This window comes from Embiotoca jacksoni, unplaced genomic scaffold (genome assembly GCF_022577435.1).
Source record: "Embiotoca jacksoni isolate LCO1_2020_lvr unplaced genomic scaffold, fEmbJac1.0.p SCAF_22, whole genome shotgun sequence".
NCBI classification, from domain to species: Eukaryota; Metazoa; Chordata; class Actinopteri; family Embiotocidae; genus Embiotoca; species Embiotoca jacksoni.
This window is the reverse complement of record NW_027185363.1, coordinates 7,770,050-7,786,696: the sequence shown is the minus strand read 5'-3', so window position 1 is coordinate 7,786,696 and position 16,647 is coordinate 7,770,050. Positions and strand designations below refer to the sequence as shown.

The window sequence follows — 16,647 nt, the reverse complement described above, 5'->3', positions numbered from 1 at the left end:
TATAAATAGAGTTACGTGGTCTCTGACTTCTAGAAAGAACTGTCTCTTCAATCAAAAAGGAGGGGGAATTAGTTTAAAAGAAAGAGAGCCAGGAGAGGTCAGGGTGGAGAAGAGGAAAAGCATCGTGTTTTAAAGCTGCATGACAGGGAAGAAAAATGAAGGATAGATGCAGTGAGATGAATATATATCTGAGAGGGACAGATGAAGAGAGATACAGTGTTCTGATATTAAAAAAAAAGAAATGACACAGATGAGAACTGGAAGAAAAAGTAAAATCTCTGGATGAATCTATCAAACGGTGGTGATTATACAGAAGAGATTAATCCCCACAAATATACAGAGAATATCAGATGGACGTACACCCAATCTGTAGGCTGTTACCATCCTTTCCAGCCTGTTAGTCTCACTTACTTATATTTTAGAGAGTTAGAGGGCGAGACAAAGACAATCCTCCTTACATATTCATTAGCCTGATTTCCAGACATCCTAACTGGGCTAAGTAAAACTCTATTTTAATTTCAGTGACGGTCTCACAGGAAAACATTTCCGGTTTAGGATCTCAACAATAGCTTCTCGAGCCAGCGACTGAGGGTTATTTTTTCTCTAGTGTCATACTTGGAGTTAGCCCACTTGACTTTGTGATAGAAAAAAATGTGTCGAGGGAATAATTCGCTCGGGTGACTCGTTGATTTGCTTTCTTTCTGAGAGCAACAGGAGGATATCGATAGGGCTCTCGTGTCTGTTCTGTGAAGATCATCAGCAGCGAGTTGGCTTGGCTTAGCATGAAGACTTGAGGGGAGAAGCAGCAAGTTTGGCTCTGAAAAAAGCACCTCAAAAGCTCTGTAACTAACATGCAATGTCTTGTTTTTCCAAATCAGTCCAAAAAAAACCCCAATTAAACAATAAAAGTGATAATTTGATAATGTGACTGACAAAAGCAGCTAAACACTCAACGGTAGGCTAGTTTTTGGTAGCTTTAGTTGCTTGTCTAGAACTGTGAAAAGTAGAAACATTTTCCACAGCAAAAATTAAAAAAAAAAAAAAACATTAAAGCTTGATTTAAGGTTTTATTTGAACAATGCAAACATGAAAATGCTGTAATCATTAGAAATCTTCAAAATATGACAGTAAAGTAACCAATAGCAAATGCAAACACTCCTTAGTAAATCAGATTTTCTTTTTTAAACACAGTAAAAGACAGTTTCAGTCTCTTTTTTTGGTGTATCGTCTCAGTTCTTCTATTAGACTTTTAGGTGGATTTTTTTTTTTTACTTTCCTCTTATGTTTCCAGTTTTTCCCCAAGTTAAGATAAACTAAGCTAAGCTAAGCTAAGCTACGAGAAGCCAGCAGCTTCATCGTGACTATAAACAAAAGTTAAACCAGTTTTCTCATCTACTCTGGTACCAAAAAAAAAAAAAAGCCCATTTTCCATTTCTTTAAATTATTTAAAATAAGTCATGGTCATGCTAAATAAACATTTTCAGAGGATGCTTTCACACACACATCATCCCAAGTACTCCCCCACACACACACCCTCTGTCTCTGCACTGTCCCAGGATGATAACGTATGAATGGAATATTGAACAATGTTACTGAGCAACTCATTCAATTGCAATTCACGAAGAGCTGTTTGCCAGACAGAACGTGCGTGTATGTGTGTGTGTGTGTGTGTGTGTGTGTGTGTGTGTGTGTGTGTGTGTGTGTGTGTGTGTGTGTGTGTGCTTGCGCGCGTACGTGCGTTAACTGATACTCGCGGCTAGTGATGAATGTGCCTCTTTCTCACTTCCGCTGGCCACAATATCTCATTGCTATGCCTAACCAGCATCTCAGAAGGGGCTGAGAGAATGGACTCCTGTGTGAGAGTGTGTGGATATCTGAGTGTGTGTGTATGCATGTGCGTGTGTGTGTGTGTGTGTGTGTGTGTGTGTGTGTGTGTGTGTGTGTCTGTGTGTGCACAGAGGAGATAGTAAACATTCATCAGGCAGTCGAGACAACGGTTCCCTTGGTAAAAGCTGGACATTACAGCAGGTACTTCAGATAAACTCTCCCAAAAGGCTCAATCATTAATCTGAATCTACACAGAAAAGCTGCACCTGAAAACAAAAAGCAGAAAACAGAAGCTCAGTTTATCTGCGTAATTGAGTGGCAGACCTCTGCAAGAACAATCTTTGACAAATTGATTTTGTCACTTGTTGGGTGCAGATGAAGAACGATTCAAGATTCATTCTCATTCAAAAAACCTTTTTGTACAGATTACATAAACATTTGCTGCTCATACTGTCAGGCAGAAACGTCACATGGGATGACCCCAAACAAAGCACAGACCTGCATATAAAGTTCCTTAGGGAAAACAAAGTAGTTAATCAGCCTTTCTTTTTTTGTACTTTTTAATTCGTAGTACATAAATTAAAATGCCTTGCAGTTTATTTTTTTGCTTGTGTGAGAGACAGCAATGTTGGTTAATTAGTTAGTTAGTCCACCTCTTCGGTCCCGACTGAAATATCTCAATAAATACTGGAAGAACTGTTGTGAAATTAGCTGTTATTTATACTATTACTGCTTCAACACACTGATGTCATATTGGACAATAAAGGTTATTGGTAAACTATCTGTAAAATATCCTATCTCCATTACTTTTAACAAGTATTTGATAACCACATTTTGGGCCATATATTGATATCAGAATATTTTTAACTTCCTAATATCGGTATCAGCATCGGCCCAAAAGATCCAGTACCACTCGGGCTCAAATCTTCAACCTTCTTCTCAAACAGTTGAACTTTTTCAGTCAGAAAAAATACCTGATGATTTGATAGATTCAATCAATTTCACACTTTCCAGCAGGGAGAAAGAAAAGCCTTAAAAAACTGCAACAAAATAAAGTGATTAATAACATGTCATGTCTAAAGAGAGACACAGAGACAGAAAGGAGAAGAAAAACACCCGTCCCTCCTCCCACACTGCCTGAATACTGCCATGAGGTGGCCATTCTTCCTCTCACAGCTTCCTGATTATTCTGAGCTGCCATGCTTTATTTAAGTCCAAATCCCAATTCCTTTCAAAAGATCCTTTAAGCAGAAACTTCCGAGACATTATAATGAGTGTCCAGGAGGGCTGTAAAAATGAAGTTTGCGCCGAGTAATAGGTCGCTATTTTCTGCCTCTCGCCACAGTTATGAATAATGTATCGACCCCAAATAAATAGCGTCCCTGTTGGTGTCACCTCCTATTGAGGAAGTCTAGTCCGTGGACCGAAGAGAGAGCCGAGCAACGGGCAAGACGAGGAGGAAAGCGAGAATTGGGTATCAATCAGAAACACACACACACACACAGTTTAATTCAGTCTAGTGGCTGATTTATTGATTTTGATGAAGGCAACGAAACTAGTCTGACTTAGCCGCCTGCCATCTCTATTGGTGTCATTTCAGCAGGCAATTACTGAGGGATCGTTGAATCTTTCTCTCTGACGCACACACACAAAACAATGATGGATGACACATTACTCAGGGCTGGTTATTTTAGACATCTTCACATTTAAGTTATTGCTGCCATTTTACAGTATAGATTGTTAGTTTGAAAGTTAAACCATGGCCAGATGGATGACTAATATCTCACTTGTTTCAGTGAGTGCTCGTAGCAGAAAAAAAACAACCTCTCTGACATTTTCAGATGATGTCACACTTTTGGTTAAACTCAAAAGTCTCATGCAACTGGATGAATTTAAAGTTTTCATTTTGGACCTTTTCAGAGATTTTGTTCTGTTTCATTTGTGTGACAGGCTGCGTTTTATTATTTGTATCATTTCGTCTGCTGATCTCAAGTCTTTCTTGCAAAACTAGACCTTGATCTCATTTAGACAACCAGATTAAATTAAAAAATGATCAGACGATAGGCTCAGAGGCTATCTGCAAAATTTAAATCAACCATTTGGCTGCAGCAAACACAGTCAATACTTTTTCACTGAGGACTCTAGTTGCCAGCACTTTTTAATCTTCTTATGAACCAATTTAGGAGCCACAACTAAACTAGACCCCACTGTGAGCCACCAGGCAGCACAGTCCTCTCACAATCCTGCAACATAATAATGTCACATAATATCAAATTGAAATAATATTCAAAGTGGGAACAGATTTCAGTATATCTTAATTCTGTCCAACCTGGAGCAGCGATCGATTTTCGTGTTGAGAGGCATCATTGCACAGCCTATCCAGGCATGAAAACAGGGGCTCTTACAGGAGAATAAACAGTGATAATCCACGTTTAAGAAGATTAATGTGAGGTGCTATACTCCTGGTGATTAATGTGTCTAGAAGGGCTCATCTCTGCATATTGGGTCTCATTCATCAAACCATAAAATAACACATTTATAAGGGAAACATTTTTATGCATTTGTCTGAAAAGCAATTTAAATGGGTGTATTCAAAAGAGTAACATTTAAGCCCCTGGGCTGCATCTCTGAAAAGCAATTTTTGGTTTATTGAAAATGTTTTGTCCTTGGCATTTTGAAAATCTTCCCTTCTTTCAGTGACCAGAAAGGCCATTGTCGTCACGCGAATTGTTTTTATTGAAATTTTGCTCAGTAATTTGACGCTCTTGCATTTGAAGTCCCTATCCAATGTTGCTTCTGGCAACACTGCACTGATATTACAGCAAAAGACACTGAGTTCTTTCAGCATTTCTTTTAATTGCATATAAGTGGAATTTCAATGAATACTGTGAGGCCAAGAAATTACTGTGGCATGTTTGAAATGCAAGTATCTTATATATTTAACATGTCCTCATGTCTTCATGCATTTAAATGGCCTCTGACATTAATTTCTTAACATCTTGTTAGGACTGAAATGTTTTAACAGTTATAGGAAAACTGTTTCTCTCTGTTTGTCTGCTACATGGTCAAATGTGACCTAAGCATAAACTAGAATTACTGCCTTGTGGTTGCATGCCTCTGAAAACCAGGCAAGTTCCAATTTACATCCATATTTATCCAGATATATATTGTATTAAAGATTGAAGGAATTTGACCAATACAATTGATTCTAATAGAGGACAAAGTTGTAGCCATGACAGCAGACAGTGCTTCAAATATGGACGGTGCTGCAAAGAAGCTTTTCGATATAAAATGTCATCACTTCGACATTTGTGCGAAACTTTGTCATGATTAGCGTAAGATTTGTTGAGTTTTGGTCACAAATGTGTTTTGTGATGTCACAGTGACCTCTGACCACCAAAATCGAATCAGTTCATTCTTGAGTCCAAGTGAATATTTGTGCCAAATTTGAAGAAAATCCTCCAAGGCGTTCCCTGAGATACACCTTGCATGAGAATAGGACTGGATGACAGACATCCTAAAAACATAATGCGTGGCTGCGGCTGCTACCACGATGGTATAAAAAAAAACAACTGCTCTAAGACCAGTTCACTAAATCAAATCATACAGACTTGGGTGCGTTATGTGGTGATGCGATTCTGCATATATGTTGTATTCATACTTTTTTATCATGCACAATAAAGTGTGGGAGGAGATATTCAGATGGAAAGAGAATGAATGCAGGACATTAAATTTAAGAAGTGCAATGTTTCACTCTTTTTGGTTGAAAATGGTCAGAAACATGTTTTGTAAAACCTGCAATCACAAACATTAGTGATGTCCAGGGGTCCTCGAGCCTAACTGCAGAGACATGAAAAATAAATCATCTTTAATAAATAACAGGATCAGAGGTAGGTAAAGGTAAATAAGAATCGCCTTTCTTTCCTCATTGTTACTACTGAAGAGACCAGCCTCATTTTGTCTTTCCCAAGAAGACAACAACAATTTGTGATATCACAGGAGCAGTGAAGCGTCTTTTACACGTTAAACCTTCCCTCCGTAAATGAAATAGCTACTTCCCAGAAACTCCAACTCTCAGGCTGTCAACATGCTGCTTTCAAACAAAAAATGGGGCACATAAATCTAGCCTTCTGGTGAAGCAGTCTTTAATAATAAATTGTAACACTTTAAAGGTGTATTAAAGGGAGTATTTTTCTTTTCATTGAAGTTTCTTATGAGGAGCTTCTTACTGGGCAACAGCAGGAGTGCTGGACTAATAGTGGGCAGCTCCCAGGTGTGAATGTACACAATGTGGGAGTGAAACATTAAGGGCAGATTGCTCATTGAACCACTGCTGATTAAAGGTAAAAGTATCTTTAGCATTTAAGTCTTGCAAAATTGGACAACTGACAGTGGATAATGTGGATGACAATGAACAGAGGAATCATGATAACATTTCACTGATGTAACATTTCAGTTTATTGCTGCGTAGCTAACACTAATTAAAAAGCCATTGCTATTAATGCCTCTTGCATCGCCACATAATCATAATTCTTTTAAATGGAGATGATAAATTTGTAAAGAAACATCTGAACTGTGTTGCAGTGAAACAAAAGCAGCACGATCGATCTGAATGTAAAGCAGGAGAACGACTTCAGACAATGATGCAGTACCTCTGTGGGTTGGGCTCGTTGTGTTTGTCTCTCTCATGCTTAATCATTCTGTAGCGGCCGATGCGAACGTCTGGCCTGGACACTTTCATCCCATTCAGAGTGATCCTGTAACACATACAGATACAATATCTATTAGAAAGAGAAAAAGAAAGGGAAACAAACGCAGAGACAGAGAGGGAACAAGAAAAAAAAACAGGTAGATCATAGAAAAAAATTGCAATAAACAGAAGGAAAACAAAGAAAGGCTGTAAACCCTATTTATTATTTAATCCAACAGTTATTTTATTAAATTAACTCATTGTACTCAAATGTTTAAATTGTATTAAGCCTCAACGTTTCACATCATTAAGGGCGGGGCTGCTTTGAGTGACAGGTGGGTATCATCATATTTGACTAGCTGCATACAGACAGATGCTGTGGTCCAAAGTGTGTACTTACATACTAAAAAAGTTTTGAGTGCATAGGTGCGTTAATACTGTTAGTATGGAAACATGCAGTGAATACCCAGATGATGCACTGAAAATGATCCAAAGGTTGAGTGTAAAGCAATGGACACTTTCCACACGCTATTTTACAGTGCAGTTTTATTGGGAGAGGATTACTTCACAACCAGTATGGGCAGCAACCGATTAACATTTTACATTTAACATATTTACAGTAAGATAAATCTATACCTATCCCTTAATAACCCACTACTTCTGTGAATAGGGCGCAGAATAGGGCAGAAGTACCTGAATAGAGTCAATAAATATTTAAAAACTCCACCAAAATGTGCTTGTTTGACTTCTAAAGCAGGCCTGGTGGTCAAGCTCACTGCAGTCCTTCACACAGGACTCTCAGGGCTGGACTTACCCACAAGAGTACATATCATAATAAACACAGCACATTGCAAAATGAACCAACACAAAGCTCCTTTGGCTCTTTTTTTTTAGAAAAAATAAGAAAATAAAAATAAAAGACACCATGTAGGGCCAGACACCATTAAGAGAAACAAACTGTTCCACACCGAGAGCTGTGAACTTTACAGACACCATCAGGGGAAAAGACAAGGATTTAAAATACGTTTCAGTTAAAACAAAGCATGGGATCAGAACTTGGGAGACTGAGTGGGAACGTTGCATTACAACAAGATTCAATACAAGGGCATATCTGAACTGAGATTTATATCTAATGCAACAACAAATGGAGTGCAGACAACACAAACAACAGACGTGATCCACACAAAGCTTGACTTAAACCCAGAGGTTGAGAGAGGCATTGATATTCATACCTGCAACAACATAAAGGATTGAGTATGTGTGTACTGAATGAGCAATTGTGATTCATCGTAACGCTCTGGTTCGTGCGGTCTCTTTGTCTTAAAAAGCATCCATGCCTGATATTGCTCCTCAACAACTGCTCGTCTACTCTACACTTCCAATGAAGAGATTAACTCCTTTTTCTTTCTTTTCACCTCCTCAGTTTGCTTATTCATGCCTTTCTCCTTTCTTATCTGCTTATTCCTCTTGCCTCCATTTTTCTTCCTCCACCTTGTATTTAAACCTGACTTTTTGAAGGCCAGTACCAAATGTTTGTACAGTATATTGAAAGTTAAAGTTTTTACTTGGAGCTGATGTAAAAGGTCAAGGGTTCTTAGCTTCTTAACAAAAAAAAAAGGCTCAACTGCTTCTCAAACCCAAAATAGTGAAAATATTTTGGCTTCAAGGAACCAAATGTGAACACATTTCAATTCAATTGAGTGCAGTTTCCATTCTCATGTTTCATTTTTATTCAGCTGTTGCCAAGGAGTAAGTCTTCTTCTTTTCAACGACGAGAGAAATACTTCAACATTTTCAAAAACAATTTTGTTTCTGAGATTTACATGCCAGAATGTGTTAGCTTCTGTTAAAAGTAAACAAGACAAGGTCAAAACTATGGCTGGATTCTGGCTTTTAATTTGAAAAGGATACACGACAAACATTTGTGTTTACGCGGCCGGTCCCACTGCCGCAGTCCAGCCCAAAAAATATGCCTACTATCAAAATGATATTTCTGGTCAATAACGGCTTCTCCCAGTTAAGTAGCAAGGCTTGATACCTATACAGACACCACAAATAAAACCTGCACTTATCAGACTGCACTGTAGCCATAGCTCCAGTCTAATAGCTCCTATATGTAACTCCTCCTAAAGTTACAAACGGACAATTTTTTTAATTGTTGTTGTGAGATAAAATGTGTTTTAGAGGTGTCGGTAGGTGTAGCTACTTTTGAACAGTGAAAAGAGCGAAGTGAGCGGATTCCACTGCTTCCAGTCTGCTAGGCTAAGCTAACGTCTTAATTTATCTCCATAAATAAGTGCCTTTCCCCAAATAAAACAGCTTTACAGATGGTGGTAGGAATGTTTTTTAAACTCTGGATTGAGCCACATGCCAGCAGCTTCCTTCTGCTCCAGTATTGATGATAACCGTGGCTGTATTCGGTTTATTGGTCCAACTTATCCTCATGCGTTGTCCTTTTTAATCTGTTCTTTACCTCTATTTCTTTCCATATTAAATCCTTCCTTTCGAGCCCTCAGCTTCTTTCTACCCCTCTTTCTTTTCTTTTCGCCACTTCCCTTCCCTCGATGGTTTACTCTTCACGAATTGCTTATTTTCACGGTGCTCCTCCTCGTCCTCGTCCGCTTATCTCCTCTCGTGTCTCTGCTCTCTCTGTATTCATTTTCCTTCCCCTTCACCTTCCATTTTTCCTCCTCTCATCTTCTTTACAGACCGGCGAAATGTAAATAACCCAAAAATACAGCCCTCAGCCATCAAAAGCATATCAAGAGAAGCAAAACGCAAACTCCATCAAAACACCAGAAATAAATTCTAGGTCTTTGCCTCTTTTTCTTTCTCTCTCAAGTCTCAGTGACTCTGCTGACTTAGCACACATGAATAGATGACTACCTCTGTCACTGTTCCTGTGTGTGCGCGCACGTGAGCTTGCATGCATTTGCATAATTTAGAGATTTATTATGGAGCAAATAATGCGAGAGCCTGACAGCGAGCAAGACCGCCCTTCCCTTCTCTTCCTCAGCTTTTCAGTGAGCTTAGTTTAACATTATGCACATTTCTGCATCTTAAAATAATCTTCTTTGTACCCCTTGCCATGCAGAGTGTGTGAGGCTCAACAGTGGTGAATCATTTCTTCTTCATCTAATTCAGTATCAGTCTCAATATGTTATTTTTATATTCTGAGATTCAATTCATGAAATATTTTCTTAGAGCAGACAAACAATTTCTTGTCTTCTTCTCCATGAAGACAACTTTGTAGTTGGCTGTGTTATGACCTGTGTGCATTTCTTAGCACGGCAAAAGGACTGTTTTGATCACACATACTGCCTCTGTAGCCATGATTGACAACTTCTTGACCTCCCTGACAACACAGAAACTTCAACCCTTTTGGGCTTTGAACTTTTGTTTGAACTTTTGTTTGTAAATAAAACCATTTAAACCAAAATTTAAAGAGAAAAATTGAAAAAAAAGAAGTTTTCTACGTACCCTAAAGCAACTGACAAAATTAAATACTGGGAGAAATACGCACATTTTCCCAAACAGGAGTCACAAGCATCAACATTAAATTATTATAGTGATTGTGATTGTGGAACCAGTTGTAACAGACTGTGAGGTGTGGTTGAATTTACATGAAGCACATAACGTGTGAAAATCTAATATATCACTTACTTAAGTAAATGTGAAGTGTGCGGAAGGTCCAAGTCTACAGATGACAAAACGTGAACATGTGGACACAAGCATTTAGTTTGGGCTTTGAAGTTCTGTTCTCGAAATGGCTCGGTCCCAATTTAAGGCTCAAATGATTTCGTTAAACAATAATAATACATACTGAAGAGTGACTTGGTTGTTAGATGGAGCCTAAGGAAAAATGACTTGACTTGAGACACAAAAGAGAGTTTTAGCATCTACGTGTTCATTGCGGTTTTGCTTCTGTCTCATAGCTCACGTTAGCACCATATCACGTCCCAGCAGGTGACTGGTTTAATCAAACAATTCCTGCTGAGCAAAAAAACAGCAGACAGACACAATTGGTGACAAGCTGATACAAAATAGTGGAGCATACAGCAGCTAAAGAGACAGATGTTTCCCTTGGGAGCTGGTGGAGACCAAAACAGAGCAAAAAGAAAAGTGAATATGTGGGAAAAAAGTGGTCCAAAAACATGACTACGTGATGAAGGATAATGTTGCTCTGTTGTGCTTGTTACGCTGCCTGAAAATGGCCAAAACAAATAAAAGAATGCAGATGAAAACCATTAGATGCAACACATATTTAAAAACAAATAAGAACTAATTGAAGAGCCACCATTTTTGAATGAGCAATGGCAGAGCAGGCTTTACTGGAATGACTGAGCTGCTGGTGTTTGAAGACCTTTGCTACTTTGCTACGTCTATTGTTAAAAATTACACCAAATTTATAATCGGTTTGTGTAGTGAAAGGATTAGAAGCAGTTTCAAGGTTTGGTCAACAAGACTGTAGCACCTTCTAGCATCCTCAGTGTTAAATGTTGACAATCGAGTACATAATCCTTGGAGAGAATACAAGTAGTTTTCTTGCTTTTTAGATCAGAGTGTTTGTGTTTACTTGTGTAAAATGTCACCAGTGCCTTCTTGGAAATCAGAGTCTTTTTCTACACTGGTGTATCTCTGCCTGTTATCTTCCCTGCCTGCATGCCTTTAACATCTCCTTTGAAAGTCTTATAAAACACTCCCAGAGGGTGGGCCATCTCTCCATCTCCTCATCTGTCAATGTGAAACTTTGCATTATGATTAAATGCTAGTCAAAGACGCACGCACACACACACACACATGCACGCACGCACGCACGCACACACACACACACACACACACACACACACACACACACACACACACACACACACACACACACACACACACACAATCCTCAGTCGTATACAGTCACACATTGTCCTGATAAATGAAGCTCAGGGTTATTACAGTATGTCTAATAGGGTTTTGGTGTGAAACAACACAGAGTTGAAAATGTGTAGAAGAAACTCGGCTGTGACCTTGTACAGAAAATGTACGTTTGCATGTGTGTGTGCAGTAATGAGCTGTGTAGTAACTAATCAACTAGCTTCTCTTTACTCCTGTTGACGGTACAGAGTTGTGTGTCCTTGACCAAAACATAACTTCCTGCCAGAGCACAAACCCCCCCCCCCCCCCCCCCCCCCCCCCCCCACACACACACACACACACATACAGTAACACACACTCAAGCGACAGATGAGTGCAGTGATAATTTTCCACGGCTCTGACAGGCAGGAGGCGGTAACATAGTGTGACAGCACAGTGTGAATATTATGTAAGAAAGGGCAGCGAGGATACAGTGGAGCAGCAGGATGGAAAGCCTCAGTGTCCCCTTTGTGATGTATATGATTCGGAGACGACACATTCGACAGCCACCTCCACTGAAACACCGCAGGTGGGTGACTGCTGTAAAATTCCCCACTGTGGGGGACCTTTTTTGGAGAGTGATGAAGACTGAAAGCAGACAGATAAAAAAAAAAGAAAAAAAACCCACAGAAGCAGACCACTGAATTTTACAGAGACCTGTTATGCCACGATATGATTAAATGAGATTCTGATTGTTGGTTTTTGCGGGTTTTTTTTGACAACTTTCTAATATATTTCTATACTGAGCAATAAAGTCCTGGGCCTATTTCCACTGTTGTACACCACTGTCCAATAAGCTTTATTAATATGGAGTCAGTTATTCAATATCATACAGTAAGATGCACTCACTGAGCACTTCATTAGGAACACCAGCTTAGTCATACAATTATTCATGAATAAAATCATGCATAGGTCAGGAGCTTCAATTAATGTGCACTTTAAAAATTAGCCTGATTGTTGGTGCCAGACAGGCTACTATGAGCATTTCTTAAACTGTTCATCTCCTGAATTTTCTCTTTTCTCAACAGTCTCTAGAGTTTACGCATAATAGTAAAAAACAAAAGACATCCAGTTCTGCAGATTGAAATGCCTTCTCAAGAAGAGAGGTCAGATGAGAATAGCCAGATTGGTTCAAGCTGTCAGAAAAGCCAAAGTAACTCAGATAAACACTCTTTTACAACTGTACTGAGCAGAGAAGCATCTCAGGATTCACAACACGTCCAACCTGAAGGCATATGGCATATAACAGTAAAAGACCCCATTGGGTTTCACCTGTGTCGGCCAAGACCAGAAATCTGAGGCTGCAGTGGGCACATAATCTTCAAAACTGGACAGTTGAAGACTGGAAAAAGTAGCAGAATCTGATGAACTTTACTGTATGCAGAGGCTGCAGATGGTAGGCTGAGAAATTGATGTCAACATCATGAATCAATGAACCCAACCTGCTTTTTGTCAGCAGTTCAGGCTTTTTTTGGTGGCATACTGTTGTGGTGTAGAGACTGTTTTCTTGGTACTCTTAATTCGCTTAATACCAATAAATCATCATTTAAATGCCACAGTCTGTCTGAGTATTTGTTGCTGACCATGTGATCCCAACTTGTGCCAAACTTTACCATCTTCTAATGGCTCCTTCCAGATAAGGCTCCATATGATAAAGCAAACGTAAACTCAAACTGGTTTAATTAATGTGTTAGTGAGTTCAGTGGACTTCAGTTGCCTCCTCAATGACTGGATCTTAATTCAGTGGTATAGCAGGATATTTGCAGAATTACCATGCAGTTGAGAAATATTGCAGAAATGATATGATGCAATCATGTCAACATGGCCCTAAACAGAGTCCTAAAAACATGTTGTCACTATCTCGTGGAATCCATGCAACTTGAAGCAGAGGCATAAACAGTTTTGGCATGGTCCTCCTAATATAGAGCTCAGTCAGTGTATATTAGAAAGTAAGAGCGATAAAACTGTATCAAACACAATAAAAAGGCATCAAAGACGCACAAAATTGAAATCTGATCTTAAAAGACAACAGCTGTGAAAGAAGTCAGCGCGTAAATATTAGGGCAGTGGAAGGTAGATTCAATTAAGACTCATACAACTACAGAAGAAAACTTGGTCTCTGATTCTATGCCATTTTAACATGGTATTTATCATATAATTAACACAATTAACTGTGACATGTTTGCCCCCCCCTCAATGTGTGTGCCTACTCAAAGGAGATTCATAGGAAACTTTGCCGAAAATAATCTTGCATCACACTTCTAATTTACATCAGCCTTTATGTTTTGTTTTTTTTCACTGAACGTGCCAGAGCGGCATTAAATTGCAACTAATACAAGTCAAACGTTTCCTGCTGTTCCCGTTTCACATTAAAAGCATTCAAACTGCTGACATGTTTTGTGGCTTTTATTCTGAAGCAGTCAAATACTGAACGATTCTACATGGAATAAAAACCTCCATAGAAGCAGAGCTGGACTCCAGGAGAGAAGCCATGAAACAGTTTAGTCTTTCTAACTAACAGAGACACCACTTGAAAAGCTCCAAATTGTGTGGACTGTCTGGCAGAGTCTCTCCTCAGAAAAAAATATCTTCCCACTAATATGATTGATCATGAAAAGCTTCATTTGCAGGCTACGGCATTCTGGACATTGGTCTGGAGACAGACACATGCACTCACAGACCACAGACCTATTTGATTGGATTAATCAGGAATTTCTGCAGCTATTGTCTCTTATTCCCACCAGTGGAGTTAATTGCATTAGAGCAATGGAGTGGAGGAGAATTGGGAGTCTGATGTCCTGCCTCAGTTCCCTCTGCCTGCAGAAATGAGATGGGAGAGGAAGAGGAGGAGTGGGTGGTGATGGTTGGAAGATGCGCAGCATAGAGAAAGTAATAGAAAAGTGAGGTGTGTGGGTGTGAACAGGAGAAATAGAAACAATTATTCTCCCAGCAGCAACACATCTGGTTGCTGCAAGAGTGAAACACCTTCGAATGGCCTTTTGCTTTTAGTGTTTTTTGTACAAACTTTACTTCTTTTTTTTTTTTTTTTAAGTCAGCTGAGCCCAATAAAATGACCCAAATTGAATAATTGTATTTCTAAAAAGCTACTTTTGAGAATGAGTGTAGTTGTATTTGTTGAAGCCTGTAGTGGGCACACCCTGGCGTATTTCTGTCTACTGAAAGACTAGATGGCTTTTAATTTGAAATGAATACAGGAAGTGTAATTTTAACAGGGCAAACGGTAGCAGATCAAACGAGGCCTCAAGTTGATGTTGTGAATCATTGTACCTTAAATGTTAATATTATAACTTTGACCATTCCATACATTTGTATTAACTCTCTGAGTTAAAATAAAGTAAAATGCCGTAAAGCTAATACACAGAGATTTATGTGATATTAGGAAAGTATGGCTTCCCAGTGGAAAGATGTTTTAGAGGAGAGAGGAACATTTTCAGGCAAGAATAAATGTAATTTCTGCCGTTTTTATGATTAACCTAATGTTAAAATTTGTTGAGATGATGAGTTGACACAATGTAACACTAAACAACCATAGCAATGATTTTTCACTCTATTAAAGTCCTACTTTTATGTTATTTTTCATTGTGAAGCACTGATAAGGAAATGTAACTCTTGTTGCTATCAGTGGGACACAATCAATATATTTCTTGGCATGATAAAAATGATTTTTCTCTCTGTAGAAAACAACAAACTTCTATTGTCTTCTTAATTCGTTAAATAATCCTCTGATAAAGCAGCTTTAGTTTAACACCACATACTCCCTTTGACAAGATCTGTGTCTGCTTAAAAGGGTAGGCTAATCAAATAAAAAGGTGTTTAAGCTGCATTTTTGGTAGTTTTCTGCTCCACTGCTTCCTTGCATTTGGACTTCCTGTATGAGCAGCTTCTGACTGTCGTTATTCTCTCTGACCGTAACTTCCGTTCAATGTTTCAGTTCTCTCACTCACCTCCTCTCCACTCCCCACACTTGGTTTTCATTTCCTTTTGAGCATCTTTCCTTTTTCTATCCTTCAGTCCTTGTAGTTTCTATTGGCATATTCCTCCTTATTGTGCTTTTTAGTGCAATTCAACAGAGGCGAGAAAAAAAAAACTCAGTTTTAAAACTCAAAAAAGATCTAAATATCACTGGGAAGGTCACAGTACTATCTAGTATCACTGGTTAAGTTACATACAGTAGCAATAGAAATGGAAGAATCCCACAGAGCCGAAGATCTGTATTGCTATTTCAACAAACAAACTGTTCTGGGAGACCAAACTTAATTTTGGAAGACATGTATCCCGATTTACTTTTTTTTTTTTTTTTTTCACAACACAAGACTCTCTTGGATGATGTTGCAATCATGAAGGTTTAAGTTATGACCAATGTTTTTAATCACCTTTGTTTCTGAGAAATCACATTTTATCTGTTAGTTTGTCATTGCAGTTGGGTCTAGATACTACAAAACCCATAAGCCAGGGTTGCATGGAAAAGCCAACTCAGAGCCAGAGTGAATTCAAAGGACTTCATTGTCAAAACTGTGGAGAAAACATGGCGCTGTGGTTGCTTATTGCTCTGTGATTATAAGTTTCTTGCCTTGGGATTTGTAGTTAACTGATGTTTGGCTTGTACTTTTCGATTTTTCTCGTAGAACCAGATTTTTGTCTGACACAGTTATTCATCTTTTGTCTTGATGATTCAGCTGAGCGATTCAAGCTTTGAAGAACTCCAACATTGAGCTACATTAAATTTTTTATTGGAAAAATGAATCAGACTTTTACCTCTAGAATCTCAAACTTTGCAACTCTGTATTTGTAATGTCACCAGTTGGATTACAGACAGGGCACATGTTGTATGTTACACTCCTCTGTGTCCTTGTTTCCTGGCTGTATCTACCCTAATCCGGGAAGTTCAACTTTATTTGTAGAACAGTGATTAAACAGTTGTAAATAATACAATAAGTAATAAAGACACAGTGCAGTCAGACAGCATGCGTGCATAGACATACAGCTAATTAAAAGCTTAAAAACCTCTAAATTGTCAAACATGTCCAATGTTTATTCTGAAAAGATGACAGTGTAGATAACCTGAACTGCTGACCATACTTTAGGATTATCTTCCTTCTAATTTTAATTGAAATTGGGGAATTTGGAGAAAATGGTCATGTGACTAGAGGGATCTGTTAGGCTGATAAAGTGGAAGCATGACAGAAGAATATCAAAGGGCA

The 16,647-nt window shown here is 38.7% G+C and overlaps 1 protein-coding gene across 5 annotated transcripts in view; it reads right to left on the bottom strand.

Annotated features, from left to right (window-relative positions):
* The window catches only part of b4galt2 (UDP-Gal:betaGlcNAc beta 1,4- galactosyltransferase, polypeptide 2), a 163,954-nt gene that overhangs the window by 6,472 nt on the left and 140,835 nt on the right, over window positions 1-16,647 (bottom strand). For all 5 annotated transcript variants that reach the window (XM_069157679.1, XM_069157676.1, XM_069157680.1 and 2 more), the window contains exon 7: window positions 6,480-6,584. In XM_069157679.1, the coding sequence (XP_069013780.1) occupies window positions 6,480-6,584 (105 nt within the window). The remainder of the gene's footprint in view (window positions 1-6,479; window positions 6,585-16,647) is intronic.